The sequence below is a fragment of the Artemia franciscana genome, chromosome 20, assembly GCF_032884065.1.
Source record: "Artemia franciscana chromosome 20, ASM3288406v1, whole genome shotgun sequence".
Classification (NCBI taxonomy): Eukaryota; Metazoa; Arthropoda; class Branchiopoda; order Anostraca; family Artemiidae; genus Artemia; species Artemia franciscana.
In genome coordinates this window covers 17,584,547-17,605,693 of record NC_088882.1, presented here as the reverse complement: position 1 = coordinate 17,605,693, position 21,147 = coordinate 17,584,547, and the positions used below count along the sequence as shown (strand labels likewise).

Genomic DNA, 21,147 nt, shown 5'->3' with positions numbered 1-21,147 from the left:
AAGTAAATAAAATATTTATTACCCGTATCTTTCACATGGAACAAAACGGAGTACAATGAAAACAAAAATAAAAGAAAAAAAGAGAAGAAAAACGGAGAGAAATTTAAAATACAACATGGAAAAATACATAATCAAGAACTGTAGAAATGTTTAAGCCACGAGTGGTTCCATTTTGCCTGGAAATTAGAAATCAACCGGTTCACCGCGATACTGGGGTCTGCAATCCTGTGTTTATCAATCATATAAGTATTTCTCGTCCACAAGGGGCATCGCAGCAGAAACCTCACGAACCTAAAATAAAGGGACCGGAGCTTGCGTTTTTGGGTGTCAGTTAATAAATTCCAAAATGGCGCGATATATAGAATATGCGGCAGTGCGACAGCGTTATACATATTCGCGAGATACTTTCGGCATAAGAGGAGTCTGCTGGCGACGATAGACCCATACGCGGTGCGGAGTATTTTCTCGACGTGTTTGACGAGCAGTAGACGAGTTTCATTAGGATTACGGCCTATGGGCAAACCCAATAAGTGAATGTTTAACTTTGAAATCAGCACACTATCCCACGAAGAATTGATTTATATCGTCAAGGTTATACTGTTTTCTCAAGTGTCTACTCATACAGAACGGGTACAAAAGGAGAAACCAAGTCTTAATAAGAAGAAAATCAATTTCATTTGCCTCATGTGCTAACGTGTTTAATCCTTTGTAAGTCGATATTCACCATTCAAGAGTCACAATTTGAAAAGAGGTTTGGGTAGAGACGTCATTTTAGTATTTTCCAGAAAAGGTCTAGGGATTATCCATCTAGAGGGTAACGAAGAGGCACCGCTATTTTAGTATGTTTTCTTATTTCTAGCACACACTTTATTAATTCTAACTCTTCAGGGCCCTAACTCTCTCTAGCTATCTTACAAATAATGTCTTGGTTCTTTGAGACCAAAAACTATTCAGATTAAATGACCTAAATTTCAATAGCTCAATTCTTGGTTTTTCTCGGCTTATAATGACTAGTTTCATTTTTCTCTCTTTCTTTTTTCGTCGTTGAAGATCTGTATTGCGCAACAATTATTACGCAACTTTTTCCTTTTAGCCAAAGTAAATTATGGTTACTATCGACCTATGTTTCTGGCTAGCGTGACTGGTACAAGGAGAAATAATAACTGCTGACATGATTGAGATCCTTTAGTGTACTTGCGAAAAGAAGACATTAATTATTTAGTCTTTTACGCAATATCTAAACACAGCGGGGGAAGACCTGATATCAGTATAGAGCCCCCCTGGGAGAAATTAAAAAAAAAGGTCATTTTAGGAAACAGTTTTCCATATGATTCTTCTCGCCCGTTGTGAAAAATTCTCCGAACTAATGGGTGGAAATAAGTCACCTCTGTACAAAAATATTCTTAAACCAACAATGGAACTTTCAATCGAAGAATAGACAGCTCTCTCTCTCTCTCTCTCTCTCTCTCTCTCTCTCTCTCTCTCTCTTTCTTTCTTTTGTTCTCACATTCTCTCTCCCTCTTTCTTTCTCTCTCTCTATTATTATAGTTTACATATTGATTTTATTTTTCTTTTGCTCTGTTGCTTCAAATGGAAGTAATATTATTCTATAAAATCGTGAATAGAGACATTAAATATTAACAAGTTTTGATTCACTAACATGTCTCTAGAGAGAAAAAGAGGCTAGGATAATTGAGTATTCTAAGGTAAATAACAAAAAAAAAACTTACGGGGTTAAAAAATGGAATCCTTGAACGCAAACGAGAATGTTTCCATAAGCATCAACTTTGAGAAGGTTGCCATATGACGTATCAAACCACAAGCCTCTAAAAATAAACTGGAATCTATATTACTTGTTTCCCGATTACAAAATATTGGCAAATCATGCAATTTAAATCGGCAAAAATTTTCATGCAAAGTCTATATTAAGAACAGAATTACTTATTAGAAGCAGTTTTAAAGGAGAATTTGTACAGACATGAAATACTTTTTAAAAAGCCTTTTCTTCTTCTCTTCTTCTTGCTTTTTCCTTATGAGTTAGCTTTTTTCTTCTTCTTCTTCTCTATCTTCAGGAAATAACCCCATACAAGCTAGAAATTACGGAAATAGTGTTTACGGCTTTACACTAAAATTTCGAACACCTTTACAGAATACGGATCCTGTACAGATATGCTGTACAGGATATTCTAATTCACTCATAAGCGACCATTCACAATGGAATCTTTTTTGGACTTGCCGTTTATCACTAGAAACAGCTGAATGAGCCAAAAATAATAGTCACTGTTTGAATTTAGAGTTTCACAGTCATCAACCAAAGAGTATGGATAACTTACAAGAGCAGATACTGGTGTTAGTGTCGACAAACAAAACACGGCCATCACCATCTAGCGTTAGGCAATACTTGGCATTTTTCAAATTCTGTAATCATTTTCTGTCAGGAACTGAGATCACCCACTTGTTAATACCATAATTTTACCGATTACACTTATTAGATTTATTATTCTTGTTGTTACACTGAAAAAATGTCAAATATTGCCTAACGCTAAGGGGCGTTGATAGTTTTTTTTTTTTTTTACACTAGAGCCAGTTTTCACTCTGATAAGTTATCTATACTCTTTGGACATAACGCCAAATTAACAAAAATTGTCGTTTTCTTATACTACCTTAAAAAAGAAGTTTTTTTCGTGTTTCCATTGAGCTTTCCAATGTGCGTAAAAGGTCATACCAAACAGGGCAATATATTTAAGACCCAGACAAAGAGGTCAAACTCAATGGATTAAATTACTGCGGACAGAAATCCAATGAGAGTATCTCCTCTAATGGGCCTTATTTAGCAGAAGTGCTCTGTCTAGATAACACAGATAACATAGAAATGAATAAGCAGGTTAGTTCGATGGAAACGTGTGTGGTTTGCGAATCACGGGCAGTATTCCAATTTATTTCTGATCATTTGGTAAACGAAATAAACAGGCTGATAAAACGGCAAACGTAAAAGGGTAATTTTTTCAGATACACTATATTACTATTCAGAACCCAAACGACATCACTAAATTAAACAACAACAAAATTTTCAGAAGATGTACAATTTTTTTCGTTAGGTGTTTTCGATCAATTTTAGTATAGGAAAAAAAACTAGTTTAAAAAAAAAAACTAATTGGTAACCAGTATCCAAAATATTTATCATGTTATTTCTGAGTGTTAATCTAGGAATCTTTCTAAGAAGTTTCCTTAAAATGAGCAACACAAACTTAATAGTCAGTCAAAGGCTTTGACGAGAAGTTAATTAAATTTAGGTAGTTCAAGTAGGTAGAAGACAACACTTGAAAAGAAAAGCTAATTAAACATAAAACGGCAATATTGTATGTTAAAAATGGCTTCCAAGACGCTCTGACTTGAAAAAAAGCTTTCACTCGAGGAAAAATCTCACCTATTCCCACTAACGTGTCGGCGAATTGAGGAGCACGTTTAAGAAAGGAGCAATCTTATACAAAATCCTTTGAGTCACTCAGAAATGTTAGACAATATGTCATATTTTTACAAGTATCAACTTGAACCCAAGGCACGTAAGGTCAAGGTCGGCATGGATGCCTGTAAGCACTCTTGGAATCTCAAGATCTTAACGATCCCCCTATAATATCTTATATTCCATTTTGTGGTTTCAACTATAGTTTATACCTTTCAAATATCCTCCTCCCTACAAAAAATATACATTAAACAACAAAGAAAGATAAAACTCTACAAAAAGAAAACTTCAAACGAGACGACGGCCAGTAGAGAGGAAAGACTAAAACAACGCGGATATTTCGCCTGTATCCAAACAAGGCGTCCTCAGCACAAGATAAAAAATTAAAAGCAAACTAATCTAAAAACAAATAAAAACCACCACCAATTAATTTTACCATTAATTTTACAAACAGGTGTTTGGTTTGGAAGACTGGCCGTCGTCTCGTTTGAAGTTTTCTTTTTGTAGAGTTTTATCTCTCTTTGTTGTTTATTAAATAAAAAAAACAAGTTTTTTTAACTGAAAGTAAGGAGCAAAATTAAAACTTAAAACGAACAGAAATTACTTCGTATATGAAAGGGGCTGCTTCCTCACCAACGCCCCGCTCTTGACGCTAAAGTTTGACTCGTTCTCTCAACTCTTCTTTTTAAAACAGTAAAAAACTTTAGCGTAAAGAGCGGGGTGTTGGTGAGGAAGCAGCCCCTTTCATATACGAAGTAATTTCTGTTCGTTTTAAGTTTTAATTTTGCTCCTTACTTTCAGTTAAAAAAAACTTGTTTTTTTTTATTTAATTTCTGAACGTTTTTCAATCAATGCATGTTCTGATTTTGGCTCTCCGCAGAAGAATAATTAAAAAAAAGTTTGTAACTTGTAAATGTTTGTAAAGTTTGTAACTGTCTAAATAGTAAAAAACTTTAGCGTAAAGAGCGGCGCGTTGATGAGGAAGCAGCCCCTTTGATATACGAAGTAATTTCTGTTCGTTTTAAGTTTTAATGCTACCCCTTACTTTCCGTTAAAAACATTTTTTTTATTTAATTTCTGAACGTTTTTCAATCAATGTATGTTTTGATTTTGGCTCTCCGCAGAAGAATAATTAAAACGAAATTTGCATATTTGATTTATCAGGTTTTGATTTATTTATTATTTATTTTTTCTCAACCACTCCCCCCAACCAAAAAATCCTACTAAAAACGCCTGCACACTTCCCAATAACCATTACTATATGTAAGCACTGGTCAAAGTTTGTAACTTGTAAATGTTTGCAAAGTTTGTAACTGTCGAAATAGTAAAAAACTTTAGCGTAAAGAGCGGCGCGTTGATGAGGAAGCAGCCCCTTTGATATACGAAGTAATTTCTGTTCGTTTTAAGTTTTAATGCTACCCCTTACTTTCCGTTAAAAACATTTTTTTATTTAATTTCTGAACGTTTTCCAATCAATGCATGTTTTGATTTTGGCTCTCCGCAGAAGAATAACTAAAACGAAATTTGCATATTTATTATTTTTTTGGCTAAATGGCTTTCTCATAATTTTGATCGAATGATTTTGAGAAAAAAGAGCGGGGGAGGAAGCCTAGTTGTCCTCCGATTTTTTGGTTAATTAAGATAAAGGCAACTAGAACTTCTAATTTTTTACGAATCTTTTTTTTAGTAAAAGATATACGTAACTTATAAATTAGCTTACGTAAAGAAGTTTTGTATTCTCAAGTTTTTATTACATAGATGAGGGGGTTCGCCCCCTCGTCAGTACCTCGCTCTTTACACTAAAGCTTAAATTTTGTCCCAATTCATTAAGAATGACCCCTGAATCCCCAAAGCGGTAAAATAAATAGTTGAAATTACTACGAATACTTCAGCGTAAAGAGCGGGGTATTAGGAAGAGGTGAGCCCCTCATATGGGTAATAATTTCTGTTCGTTTTAAGTTTTAATGCTGCTCTTTACTTCCAGCTGAAAAAAACTTTTTCATATTTCTTTTTTCATTGTTTTTGTTTTAAATAATGCTAGTAAATCCTGCGCTCCCTTCATGGAAATTTTCTTTTACCATGACAAATTCCTCGATGAAAAGCTCCCCCAGCCTATCCCCCTATTCTCAACCACTCCCCCCAACCAAAAAATCCTACTAAAAACGCCTGCACACTTCCCAATAACCATTACTATATGTAAGCACTGGTCAAAGTTTGTAACTTGTAGCCCCTCCCACGGGGACTGTGGGGAAGTAAGTCGTCCCCAAAGACACAGTTATAAGGTTTTTCGACTACGCTGAATAAAATGGCTATCTCAGAACTTTGATCCGTTGACTTTGGGAAAATAGTTAGCGTGGGAGGGGGCCTAGTTGTCCTCCAATTTTTTTGGTCACTTAAAAAGGGCACTAGAACTTTTCATTTCCGTTAGAATGAGCCCTCTCGCAACATTCTAGGACAACTGGGTCGATACGATCACCCCTGGGGAAAAGAAAAAAAAACAAAAAAAAAAAACAAACAAATAAACACGCATCCGTGATCTGCCTTCTGGCAAAAAATACAAAATTCCACATTTTTATAGATAGGAGCTTGAAACTTCTACAACAGGGTTCTCTGATACCCTGAATCTGATGGTGTGATTTTCGTTAAGATTCTATGACTTTTAGGGGCTGTTCCCCCCTATTTTCTAAAATAACGCAAATTTTCTCAGGCTCGTAACTTTTGATGGTTAAGACTAAACTTGATGAAACTTATATATTTAAAATCAGCATTAAAAGGCAATTCTTTTGATGTAGCTATTGGTATCAAAATTCCATTTTTTAGAGTTTTGATTACAATTGAGCCGGGTCGCTCCTTACTACAGTTCGTTACCACGAACTGTTTGATTGTCATGTCTGGCCAGTTCGACTTAAGAACTTCCAGAAATATACATAAAAATGTCTAAATTCCTCCTGGTAAAGTTGAGGCTACACGGCAGAAGCAACTCGTCAAAAACTCTTCCTTTCAAGATTACCTTTACCAGAAAACTGTCCGACAGGAATATGTATCGCAAAGTTTCATTCAAGGATTGTAGGCTACCATAAAACGGGGGAACTCCCAGCAGTGGTAGACTGCAAGAATCTATAAAGTTAAGACCATTCAAAAAGGGAATTTCAAATGTTTTGCGTTTTTTTTTTTTTTTTTCTTTCTTTTTCTTAAAAAAAAGAAGTTAATTATCGAGACTAGCGGCAAATTATGCTATCATTAATGATTCCGTGAATTGAAAAATCACAATCAAACGATTTAAACATTAAACATCAAATACAAACCTAATAGGAAACGATGCATCATACTCAAACTCCATGATTTCTTGAGGGTATCCAACAGAGACTAGCCTCTCTTTAATAAGGTTGAAACCAAGGACATCGAGATCTGGAGCAATATATTCTAAAACAAAAATAAATAAGTAACACCAATTCAAAGCCGAAATGATTTTTTTTTTTTTTAATTCAGCTTCTGAATAATGCAGAGGACCTTTTTCTATTAGTTTTGTCAATTCGAATGAATTTGTTTATAACTACCGCACAAATCATCTTTGGTCTTTCACATCAAGTCCTTTTTTTGGGGAGAAGCATTTTCGTATAGCTCTAATAAAAATTACCGTGAATTTTATTTAAATTGACCCTTGGGGCACAGAGTTGCAGAGCAACTAGAGAGACAATGTCTACCATGCTCGAACTTTCTAAAGAGGCAAGAAAATTCCTAGCTGTTACTCCCTGCTATATTCAATTAAAATTCTAAAAGTTTTTGCTGTGGGTCAGGATATTTTTATATGAACACCATCAAGTACAGAAATAATATTAATCGAGGACCCGGAGCCATACGACGGAACATTCGGAGCCATTATCATAACTGTTAATTAAGTTTTCTTGAATCTACCATCCCACACATTAATAAGACTGATGAAGATATTTTGATACCCTAGTACCACCCCCTCCACAAAAGTCGAATCAAATGCAATCCATGAAAAAGCAAAACTATGAACCCAACTGTTATTTTCTAGCACGTTTGGTTGAGATCCAAATTCACCGTTTGGTAAATGTGCTTATGACCAGAGTCTGAATCCCACCCCTACCTTCCTTCTCCCCCACATAGGTTGAATCAATCCGGGAGTCGAAAAAAGGCATAACTAGAACATAAACTGTTACTTCTGATAAAGTTCGGTTGAGATCCGACAAACCCTTTTGGTAGATAACCTAATGACGAAAATTTAGGTTCTCCATGCGAACCCTCGAACAACAAAACTAGGACACAAGATGTTAACTGTATTCAAGTTTGATTGAGATTAAATATTCTTCTTCTGCTAGATTTCCTGAGGAAAAAATTAAAAGATCCATCTTCTAATGAGATTCGACCGTGATCAAAACCGAAGATACAAGTCGGAAATCGAACGAATCTACCATATTTTCTCGAAATATTGCAAACTATTCTGGCAGATGTCCAGATTACAATAGTTTGGTGCATCTCTATATTATCCACAGGAGTGGAATCGACTCCGGACCTCAAGAACATATTTAGGACACAAGCCCTTACTTCTTATTTCGCTTTATTTATATCTATCAGTCAATTCGGGTAACTGTTATGATGAAAAACTTTAGAGACCCCCTTTCTTCTCTATAGTTGTTGGATTGCATCCAGATAAAGCACTACAAGAAAGCCAAGACACTAATTCTTACTTGAGACCTAGTTTGATTAAGATTTAGTCTAGCACAAAGAGGACATTTACTATTACTTCTCACCAAGTTTGGTAAAAAATACAACCAGGACACTTACTCTTACCTCTTATCGAGATAGGTTGAGAACCGAAAAAAATGGTTCTGGTTGACGTAGAGATAGAAATAATTTAGGAAATTTTCTCCCCCCCCCCAAAAAAAAAAGAAGATAAAAAGAAAATATTAGAACCCTTAAAAGACATAGCAAGGATATTTATTCTTAATTCCAACAAAATTTGTGTTAAATATGATGACTTTCTGACGATAATGAGGGGATACCTTACTTTTCCTACCCCATAAAGGACACATCCGACCTAGATCTTCAACGGGTATAACTAGGATACTAGATCTTACTTCTCAAAAAGTTTGGTTGAAGTCTAAGACTTGATACCCCAAATAGTTTCGATAAGATATGAATCCACAAGAAGTATGAACTTCACACTAAGTTTGGTTGAGATTAAGGCAATCTATTCTATTTGATGTCCTGATGACAATAATCTAGGCGTTCTTCCTTATTTCTATCCCTCACAGATGTCGGGCAAGGTTCCAATCCTTAAAAGACACAATATATACTAGCTCGTACTTTCTGACGGGCTTAGTCGAAATATTACAACCCTTCTGGTACATGCCCCAATGACAAGAATTTAGGAATCCGACAACCCCTTCCCCAAGTTCGGATTGCATCCAAACATCCTTTCACAGATTTTACTTCCCATCTGTTTGGTTGAGATACGATAACTCCTTCTGGTAAATGTGGATATTAAAACATTCCGGAAAACGGCCTGCCCCCCACCTATGAGTTAAATTATTTTTTTTAATGCTGGACTTGTGTCAGTCTGATTCAGGACCGGGGCTTTCTATACACAAGCCATTTCTGAAAGTTCTATTTTAAATCAAAATTCACTTTTTTAAATATTCAAAATAGGCGTTCCTGGACTGATTTTTATTTCTGTATATCTGGAAGAGATAGGGAATCTCTGATCTTAGGACTCTATAAAAGGGCTTCTTATTCATATTAGTACTATTCATTAAGCTTTATAAAAAATAATTCCAATTTTTTTCTAGAGAGTTATTAGAAACTTTAAAACTTAAGAGAAACTTTCTTCAACGTTTCACGATCCCTATACCGGAAAAAATATCAAATTTCTATCTCCTAGCATTATTGAGCTGCTAACTACAATTGACAATCAAACAAAAAGAAAAGGGAAAATTATGGGCCGTATCCTAACAGTAGGCTATACGGTATTTTCAGTGAATACCAACACCAGTAACAATTCAAAAGGAGCATAAGTTTACCTGCAAGGGTATAATCCATGTCAAATCCATAGAATTGGATTTTTTCTAAATGAAGACTTCTATTTACAAAGATTCTGAAAAAATACGTAAAAAATGTTAAAATATATGTTAGATCGCTATTCATAAACCAAAACAGATGCCATATCCTTACCCTAAAGAAGCCTACAGGAAAATTAGCTTTATTTCCGGCCCAAAAACGTATTCTTTCAGGCCGATCCGTACGTTTCAGTCTACGAGAACCTATTAAGCAGAATTTGTTAAACACATATTTACATGCCAGTTCAGTAGCTGATGACTAGACTTCTGCCCGTACCGTTCGGAAGGAGGGGAGTCGTCTCGCTGACCCTTCCTCGAATCGGTCACTAAGAAACTGTGGTCATGCTATGGAAATAATGCTATAAAATTGTTATACTACATAATAATTACTGTTATAAAATTGTTATGTTAAATAATGACAGTGATAATGAGTCCCCCTCCCTCCATCTGGGCATGTCAAGTAGATCTTACCAAATCTATTCCCTTTACGCTATAGTGCTCTAAACAAGAAAAGGTTGTTATTATAACCTGGTCATGCTAAATAATAAAAGTGATGGAGGAGAATAGTTCAAACTAAACTGAGCGGTTTTTATTTCTTTTCTTTCGTGTAAGCTTTTATGCATGAAACCTGTCAAACCAAAATCAAGTCAAAGCTTTACCATTACTTTTTTTGGCTTATTTTAAAACGCAATAATAAAAACAAGATAACACTACACGCACGACACCAGCCTTCCTATAATCGAATCATCAGTTGTAATTCTGGTAGAACATTTTGACACAACAAGTACAGTATTTTGTATGGCAGAATGGTTTTATTGACGGCGTTAGTTTCATAGCAATATTCTCTTATTTAATATACGGAATTTTTAATATCTTGGAACAAAACCTGAACACATCTTCTCCCAGAACACAGGAGTAATAATATGCTAGAAAACAATAACTCCCGAAGAGAATGCAATAGAAGTACTGTAGTTTTTCTACTGCCGTTTAAGAACATGTTCGCTATAAATCATGAACAAAATAATTAATTTGAGCAGACATTCCAAAACATGTTGCTTACTGTTTACCTTTTAATCAACATTTACCAACCCTTGTTGAAAGCCGAAAACAAAAAGAGTTATACCAAAAAGTAAACTACGAAGTCCAAACCGAGGACAGTCCATAACTTCCTTTATGGGCAATAACAAACAAAATTTGAAGCCTGCATATTAGAACAAGGTCACTAGCCTTCCGTATTTTTGGATGCCTTTGATAATATTAGAAAAGTATCTCGGTGTTTATAATCTTAAATGTGCCTGGTATTCAGAAAAGCTAATTAAAGAACAAATAATTGTCAAAGCGGCAGAAATAGCCGGCATGAAAATCAAATCTTCGCGGGAGAAGGCTCGAAGCTTACTTTAAGCATCCTTAGATAGGGCCGAATATTTCATGTTGAAACAATTGCTTTTGGAATTTCAATTATTTTTAAAGGAATTTAAAAAAAAAATTGAATTTTTAGAAAGGTATTTGATTTTAATTCTTTTAATTTTGAGTCTTTTCTTGAATCTTATTTGAATTTTCTTGCCGTTTTTTTTTCATTGGTTTTTTAATCTTATTAGTTTGTTCGCGCTGAAGAAGAGAGGCGCTTGTTCTCTCGAAATGTTCAGCTTTCTGTGTTTTCTCCAGTATTTTCATTTGGCCTTTGAAAACCCCATTTTTGATCGTTTTCTTTCCTTGTGCTTTTGGAACTTGGACCATTTAGATAAGACATATTCAAAATATGACATAACATTTAAGAAAAGTTTCCATCAAACATGAACCTGCGTGCCAAGTCAAGCACAGGGTTATGGACCATTCACAAAGTAAAAATTCTGACTAAATACGAAAATAAACAATAGCAACAAATCCAGAAAACTTGAAGGAATATGGAACCTCTTCTCTTCTAGCTCTGCCAATAGGTTTAACCAGATAAATGTAAGGCGAGGCTAACCCTCAAGTAAGAAAGTTTCACCTCTCTTAGAAACAGTCAAGCCTTGTAAAAATCTTTCATTAACTACCCACATTAGCATCTTAGAAAGGTTTTTGACTAGCGAACAACACAATTTTGGGGTAACGAAATTTCATTTTTCTAGAACCAGAATTATAAGCTAAGGTTTGATTTTCAGAGTTTCAAAAGATCTGGTTTGTATAAGAAAAAAAGAGGTCGCCCTTAATTTAATTTAGCCTTGCCATCCAAGCAAACATCTGAAAGCGATTTATGCAGTCCCAAAAATATCCCGCGATCTAACCTTGTCAAAACTATCTATCATCTTAGTGAATCACTTTCAACTAACATTTTTAGCTTTACGACGCAGAAAGAAGTCCGAGAAATACTTTTTTTCTTTCATTTGATTAACAACCACATCTGAAGTCACGAATTCAAAAATAAGTCAAAGAGAACTTTAATTAAACAAATGGAACGCAATAGAAGCGTCATCAAAAATATTGGCACCCAGGATGGAAAACGTCAAACTTAGTTTTGTTACCACCTTAGAAAATACAGAGATATGCAAGCTTTGAAACAAAAGAAAAGTAGGAACTCTACACAATTAACACCTTGATAGCTAATAATCAAAAGGTTGCATCTTCGTGTAAGCTCTTTTCTATGGGGCGTTAGGGATTTCACATTTCAAAATAGATTTTCCTGGCTTGACAACAATATTCGTTTTGGCATGTTATCTTTTCAATATTTACATTAATTTTTTTTTGTGTATAATAAAATAAGTTAAAATTTAGTATTTGCATTTTTCTAATAGGTAATAAGGTGGAACAGTGACACCAATTGAAAACTGGACCAGAAGCCCGCCATGCATTGAAAAGTCTAACTACCCAACCAATGGTTCCGTTATATTGGTAGCCTACAATTTGATATATACTGAAAGGACATTGATATGCAATACTTTTTGCCAAATGTAGGATGATTATACGAAATACATGCTGAATGCTATGCAGTACGAACATAAGCGAAATTACAACCGCATGTAGTATTCAGAAATTTGTTCCCAGTGAAAGTGGCAATACTGTCATCTTTCTTGGCATAAGATTATCAAACCGTTCATTATAAAATTCAGTAAAGAGTGAACCTTGTAAATAGTAGTCAAGACTCTAAAAATCCGAGGTTTCAAGACAATACATACAGCAAAAGAAACATTATTTCATACTACTTCCAAACATGTGCATTAAACCTTAGTCTAAACCTTATAATAAAACAAATTTTATTACAGCTAAATGAGTTTTATTCATTTTACCCTGTTAGAACTGACAAATTGAAAACTTATTAAACATATCAAAAGTCATTTGCATGAGAATATTTACATAATCTTAGAAAAAAGGGAAAACAGTAGATAAAAAGAGGAATAATCTTGATGAAAATGATAACAGAAAACTCATCCCTAGAGCGAATGTTTAAGTCTTCTATTTGCAACCATAAAATCACATTTTTAATGCGCACAGGATACAATGTGCATGTTTGTGCTTTTAATGGTCTTATTTTTTGGTGCTTTTTTTAAGGAGGGATGATATCAGACCAACGGTCAAAGGATACCGGGAGAAGACTCATTCAAGTGGAATTTTAAGTTTCAGTACGCTTATTAAGTATCAATCTTGATGAAAATGATATCAGAAAACTGATCCCTAGAGAGAATGTTTAAGTCTTCTATCTGCAAACACAAAATCACATTTTAAATGTGCACGGGACCCAATGTGTATGTTTCTGTTTTTCATGGTCTTTTTTTTTTTTTTTTTTTTTTTTTTTATGGAGTGATGATATCAAACCAACGGTCAAAGGATATCGTGAAAAGACTCATTCAAATGGAATTTGAAGTTTCAGTGCGCGTATTAAGTACCAAAGGGAAATGCGAGGGGCCCCTACTTTAAGAAATCGTGTACACCAGGTGGCAGGTGTCAAGCGTGACGGAATTGTGCCAAGCGTGGCTGAAATCATGCCAAGCATCATTGAATCGTGCGAGATACGTGGCGTTCTGAAATGAGACAGAAAAATGGCACCACATCGGAGAACTCGCCATAAAGAGCGCCGCTTTTAGACTTAGACGCCTCGAAAATAAACACTTTCACCAGAAAATACCCAACACTCCATTGAGCAAACCTTCAGAGATAGGAGTACAAAACTATAGAAACAGCTTTTTTTTAACCACCCAACTCCTGAAAACGTATTGCCGAAAATTGGCACATTTGCCCCCAAAACATAGGGGCAGCACAAATAAACTGAACGATCATCACTCAATTATTTATAGCAGAGACAAGATTCCCAGTTACGAATCGAAGATTATATTCATCCGCTTGTCTGAACGAAGGGGAAAGTGCAGGGTCCTTTAGAACAAGGCTCATCCGTAGGACCAACCTCAATCTTGGAGAATGTCTCAGATGTGCCACACAGTTCCACCACACTTTGCACAGTTTCCCTTGGAACACACCATCTGGTTTATATGATTTCCAAAAGTGAGTCCTACCACGGATTGACGAGGTGGCAGCCCCGTCATGTTTAGAGTCATTATCGTTCATTTTAAGTTTAAATACCAATCTCTATTTTTATCTGAAAAACAGTTTTTTTAAGTTATTGCATCTTTAATTATTTTGCTGTTTAAACTTTTCAGATTTCTCAATTTTTTAAATTGTCACATTTGCCACAAATGGTATTGCATCATTTTTACAAATAAGATGAAGTTTCAAATTAAAATGATTATCGCAATCAGAAGTACCATAGCCTACTTATTTTTTTTTACATAAAGGCCAATATGAATTAAGCAAAAAATAAGTATTATATATAAAACCAATCATCGTGTCAATACAAACAAAATTGGGAAAACTAACTTAAAACAAAATTTAAACCAAGAAAAAACTATAACAAATAAATAGGACATATGGATGAAATTAGTTAAATGGTTAAAATAAAAAAAGAATAGAGCTAAAACAGTAAAACTGAATACGAAATAATCATGCTTCAAAACTAAAACATACAGGAAGGCATGGTGGAGTAATCGAACATAAGAAATGAGGAAGTAAAAATATAATAAAATTATGCTTTGAAACAATCAAAATCTTGAAACAATCAAAAGGAAAACCTGATAAAATCGCAATTTTCAGGCATAAATAAAGCCAATGTGGGCTCGTGGGGCAAAGTGTTGGTGGTAAAACACGTTATTTTAATACCCTTCTCATCTTAAGAATGTTTCCTTATTATCGTCTATTCTGTAACTAAACATTTAGTTTCAGTGTTCCAAAAAACGTATTTACAGCCTTCGCTAATAATAAACGAGCAGACAATTCAGTGGCTTGGGTGGCAGATCAATTACTTCCATGAAACAAAAAAAAGGCGCGTCCATTATTTCTTTGTTCTTCTTCTTTTTTGCATAAAGAATAAATCTATTAGAGCATGTGGTCCGAAAAATTTACTGAAAAGAATCATTAACTTTCAAAGGACACCGAATCATTTAGCCTTCGGTATAGATTTGAGAGGTTAATCTTCATTAAGATTTTCTCACTCATTTTTCGAAGTTAAAAATCAATGAGGTGTTTTGAAATTAAAATGTCATAATAAAACCATTTTCTTCGAACAGCAATACATGGTAACAATAAGGAATAGTAAAGAAAAAACTTCTTTTCGATACTGGAGACCTTTAATTTACACATGTTGTAACCCAATAATTTAGACAAATCCTAACCACTGGGGTTCGTGATTCAGATAAGAGCCCCATGCATAAAGTCTAACAAAACAAACATAAACTTTTACATACCAACATAGGTAAAAAAAAATTTTATAGTGTTAAATCCCTCTTACCCCCCGAAACAAAGTCCGGGCCACAGCAATGGTCAGACACGACATTTCTAAAACTTAGTCGCTAGTACCATCAGTAGAAGATGAATCGCGTCTTAAGATTAAGAACTGATTTCAACGTTAAGTGTTAAAAGGCTTTAACGTTAAGTGTTAAAAGGCGGATAGTGTAGAGGTACTGAAAACTTCTCAGTATCAGCGGCGCGATTCGAGTAGATACAGCATGAGAATGATGAAGAAATGGCTTGGATGAGTAAGATAATTGGAAAGTGTTCTAGATTACACTGGTATAAGATTTAAAAAAAATCACTCACCATTTCTGAGGATTTCTTTTTAGGAGGAAAAAGTAGAAGCTTGAAACGCGGAGGGAAGGAGGATAAGGATTATCTGGCTTCATCTACAACACATTTATATCATCAGACTTTCTCACTTTCTCAGGTAGACTTTCTAATTGCCCGTTCGGTATTTACGTGTTATTAAATTTAAAAAAAAGTTTTTTCTAACTGAAAGTAAGGAGCAACACTAAAACTTAAAACGAACAGAAATTATTGTTTTACACTAAAGTTTTTATTGTTCTAAAAAGTAAAGCTGTGAGAAAGAGTCAAACTTTAACGTAAAGAGCGGGGCGTAGTGGTGGGGACAATCCCTTTCATATACGGAATAATTTCCGTCCGTTTTAAGTTTTAATGTCCCTTCTTTTGATTTTGGCTGATCGCACATGAATAATTTAAAATGGAATTTGCATATTAATTTCTTTTTGGTTAAATGGCTTTCTCATAGTATTGATCGGACAATTTTGATAAAAAAAAGTGGTGGGGGAGAAGGCCAAGTTGCCCTCCAAGTTTTGGTTACTTAAAAAGGCAAGTAGAACTTTTTATTTTTTTTCACGAACGTTTTATTAAATAAAAAACATATGTAACTTATAAATTAACTCACGTAACTAACTTCTATATTTGTATATTTTTATTACGTATATGAGGGAGTTTGCCCCCTCGTCAATACCTCGCTCTTTACACTAAAGCTTGAATTTTGTCCCAATTCTTTAAAAATGACCCCTGAAAGACAAAGGCCATAGAATAAGTAGTTGAAATTACTGAAAATACTTTAGCATAAAGACCGAGGTATTGAGGAGGAGACGACCCCATTACATACGTAATAATTTCTGTTCGTTTAAGTTTTAATGCTACTTTTTTAGGCCTACTTCCATTTGAAAAAAACTTTTTTTATTTATTTTCTCATTGTTGTTTTTATAAATAATACAAGAAAATCCTGCGCCCCCTTCATGGAAATTCTCCTCCCTCATAATGCATTCCTCCATGGAAAAATTCTCCCGTGTAACCCCGCACCCCCACCCACTCCTCCAACGCGAAAAAGTTCCCCTGAAAACGTCTGTACACTTCTCAATAACCACTACTATATGTAAACAATGGTGAAAGTTTGTAACTTTCAGGCCCTCCCCCGAGGACTGTGGGGGGATTAAGTCGTCCTTAAAGACATAGTTATCAGGTTTCTCGACTATGTTGAACAAAATGGCTATCTCAAAATTTTGATCCGGTGACTCTGGGGAAAAAATGAGCGTGGGCGGGGGCCTAGGTGCCATCCAATTTTTTGGTCACTTAAAAGAGCTTTATAACTTTAAATTTCCATTAGAATGAGCCCTCTTGCGAAATTCTAGGACCACTGGGTCGATACGATCACCATTGGAAAAAAAAAATTAAACACGCATCCGTGATCTGTCTTCTGGCAAAAAATACAAAATTCCACATTTTTGTAGATAGGAGCTTGAAACTTCTACAGCAGGGTTCTCTGATTCGCTGAGTCTGATGGCATGATTTTTGTTAAGATTCTATGACTTTTAGGGGGTATTTTTCCCTATTTTCTAAAATAAGGCATTTAAGTCGTCCTCAGGCTCGTAAGTTTTGATGGGAAAGCCTAAACTTGATGAAACTTGTATACTTAAAATCAGCATAAAATACGATTCGTTTGATGTAACTATTGGTATTAAAATACAGTTTTTTATTGTTTCGGTTACTATTGAGCCGTGTCACTCCTTACTACAGTTCGTTACCACGAGCTGTTTGATAGCGATCACTAAAGTTCTGGATCTGAGTAAAACCGGTTTCTGTGTCTGCATTCGGAGATAATCAGCTTAGTCTCAGTGAGACAAACTACTATACAGTATATTTCAACTGAACATTTAATGTATGGAGTTAGTCAGGTTAGATATTTAATATAATGCATTCTGGGCGGCTTCTACCCAGTTTTCTACCGAAATTAGTTTTGGTACAGTCTTTTTTTGTCGGGAGATAGACTGGGGATTCGGTAGATCTGTCGAAATATCGGTAGAAGTGGAAACACTGCTTTGAAATCGCTCTTCAAGTGAGAGTAAGGGGCACCAAACAGGCAGCAGTCAAGGTGGGATATTAGGTTTTATAAGCGCGTTTTTATTTGAAATAAATGAATTTGAACGCCTAGAGAAGCCCGACCAAAATTGCATCCTTGCGTAAATTCCCGGGAATTTAAATCTCAGCCTAAACTTGATTTCACTGAGTCAGAGGTACTACCTTTGTTTATATACTCTCTTGGTGGTGAGAATATGGCTATATTGTCCAACAACGAACGATTCCAATTCGTCTTCATATGAGCTTTCGTTGGAACTCAAAATGTCTTCACCGTCCATTAGGCGCTTAGAGACTACGAGACTTAAGAATTATTACAATATGGTTACAAATACTCTGGAATGTCCTGATGTTGTTGGCTGACATTTAACTTGGCAAGATATTCATTCATATAAATATCTAAGATCCAAGTTTAGCATAACAACACATGAAAAATTATTGACCGAAATAACTCAAACGAAGAGTTCACTAAACCATACAAATCCGCAGCTTTTACGACCATACTAACCGTAAAATTCATATACTGCCGTGTTAAGAGAAGGATCGAGGCATGGAGTCAGTCAATCAGATCAAGGCATGGATCAGGCAGTGCAAGACTTAATTATTGATTAAAAACTTGTATTCTATTTCCACCTACAAATCAGATGCAAATGCAGCTATTTTTGGCGTCAATCTGCAACTATTATTTATATAATAGTATCTTAAGCTAGGTTCTGACAGGAGTCAAATTTCGATTTGGCAGTCGGATTTCACGTCACTAGAGAAGAAAATATCTTGCATGAGGGTGAAAATCCGAATTACTCAGGACAGTAATAAATGGGTTAAAGTATATAAGAGTTAACTTGTATTTTTATCGGTAAAACGTCAAAAAAAGATGTTACTTGGACTTATTTGCTTAAAATTTTCCGTCTTCTGTCGAAGCCTAGCTTAAAACTGTGTCAATAAAAAACATGTTTAAGCGTCATTCGATACTAGCTCTGACTGTCAACATTTTTCAAATAAGGTTTTTGATTCGTCAATTCCGTCAACAATAATGTGGACAGTAAAAAAAGACAACAGAGAAAGAAAACATATCGTCAAAAGCGGGCATTTATGTCGACTAAAATAAGTCAAACGCCGTACTGCCAACAATAATATAAATCAAAGACAGATATTTTGTGTTCTGTCGACAGGTTACATAAAAATAACGAAGCATTGCGAAAAATCTGCTACAATGTTGATATGCAAGTCAGTTGATACAGATAGAACTGGTATGCTCTTAGCTACCTTTTAAGCAGAAAGAAATCAAGAGGTGCTCTGAAACTGAAGACAAATAAACAACATAAAATGTCAGAGAAGTTTAGAGTGAAACAAATTCCCATGTAACATCTCAACTTTAAATGTCAGGTGAGGCGAAAACGCCTGGTCCTGCTGCGCCAGCAGGAAGGGAAGACAATAAACTTGTACAAGTCCATTTTGCATCAACGAAAACAACAATTAAACGATATTTATTTACAGAACCAATACTTAGAAAATAAAAAATCTACTCCTTTATTAGGTGGCATACAAAAAGTTTTTCAAACACACATTTACTATGCTAACAGCAGCAAGTATTACTTTAATATCTAGAGCAATTTTTTTTTTATATTAATTACGTGTTGAAGACGCAAAATACAATTCTTTATCCACTGACTACATCATCATGTACAAAACTGATAAATGATTTCCAATAATGGGTTTCCGTACACAAACGCGATATATCACTTTTTTTTTCACCCTCATTATATAGAATCGATTTTGAAAGAAAATTGGAGGAGAAAATTAACAACTACAGTGCTAAAATTGAACAAGGGGCAAAAAAAACGTGCTCTCAACACACTAGTCCATCCTCAGCCATAAAATCCGAATTTCGAGAAAGCACATCAATCAAAACAGTTGAAAGAAACGAAAATTTCCCTGCAGAGGTGACGTAATCCAAGAAGCCCTGTCTTCATTGCCCCTTAATAACACAAATAGCGCAATTACAAGAGCAGCCTTACAATGGTATTTTAGTAAAAACGCGGACATGCTACAAATTGTTGAATTCAGGATTCCTCAAAAAATGTTATCTAAATAGTTCCAAAGCTCAGGGGTCTTTCCCTGGGCAAAGATTCTAGAATAACTGGCTCAGCCAATCAATTTGCTGTCTTTTGATATATATATATATATATATATATATATATATATATATATATATATATATATATATATATATATATATATATATATATATATATATATATATATATATATATATATATATATATATATATATATATATATATATATATATATATATATATATATATATATATATATATATATATATATATATATATATATATATATATGTATATATATACATATATATATACATATATATGTATATATATATTATATATATATATATATATATATATATATATATGTATATATATATATTATATATATATATATATATATATATATATATATATATATATATATATATATATATATATATATATATATATATATATATATATATATATATATATATGTATATATATATATATATATATTATATATATATATATATATATATATATATATATATATATATATATATATATATATATATATATATATATATATATATATATATATATATATATAGGTGGGTCCCAGCGGCTTCACCGCCGGGCCCCAGCCCGGCGCTGGGCAGGCTTCTATATATGGATTCTCATTGTCCCTTGTGTTCTATTGCAGTTTTTTTCAAAGAAATTTTATTATTAAAGCAAGTCCAATTTCTAACAAAGATATCTACTATGCTTCAAAGTTTTGGTTTTCTTTTTTAAGGTTTTTGAATTCTTGTAATCCCTTGTTTTTTAATTTTAATTTTTTCTTTTTTAGTTTTTTTTCTTTTTTTAGTTTTTTTTCTTTTTTTAGTTTTTTTTCTTTTTTTTTAGTTTTTTAGATTTTTTTTTTTCTTTTTGTTAGTTTTATAGTTTTTTTTAGATTTTTTAGTTTTTTTAGTTTTTTTTAGTTTTTTTTTTGTTTTTCTTTTTAGTTTTTTTTAGTTTACCTTTTTTAGTTTTTTTTCTTATTTTATTTTTCTTCTTTATTTTTTAGTTTTTTTTTTCTGGAACATGCCTCAGCAACACGTGTGCAAGGTGCTAATTTTTCACTGTCTAAAACTATAGATATACAACTGGTAATTCCTCGGATATACTCTGGTAATTCCTCGACACGCAGTCTTTGTTTACTTTCTCTTTCAGCCCCAAGCCAGGTTTCGTGTTGCTCATGTAATACATCGACAAGCTTTCTTTTGGTAATTTCTCTCTGTTTCGCAAGCCTAAGCCCCCCCCCTAAAGCAACACGTAAGCAAGGTGCTAATTT

At 34.1% G+C, this 21,147-nt stretch overlaps 1 protein-coding gene across 6 annotated transcripts in view; it reads right to left on the bottom strand.

The window, feature by feature from the left end:
• Positions 1–21,147, bottom strand: part of LOC136039830 (cytosolic purine 5'-nucleotidase-like) — a 133,559-nt gene that overhangs the window by 81,544 nt on the left and 30,868 nt on the right. For 5 of the 6 annotated variants that reach the window (XM_065723737.1, XM_065723738.1, XM_065723739.1 and 2 more), the window contains 3 exons: positions 9,508–9,581; positions 6,769–6,886; positions 1,731–1,826 (listed from right to left, as the gene is read on the bottom strand). In XM_065723737.1, coding sequence (XP_065579809.1) covers positions 1,731–1,826; positions 6,769–6,886; positions 9,508–9,581 — 288 coding nt within the window. Of the gene's footprint in view, positions 1–1,730; positions 1,827–6,768; positions 6,887–9,507; positions 9,582–17,916; positions 18,051–21,147 lie in introns of those variants that run through there. The other variant, XM_065723736.1, reaches the window with a different exon arrangement.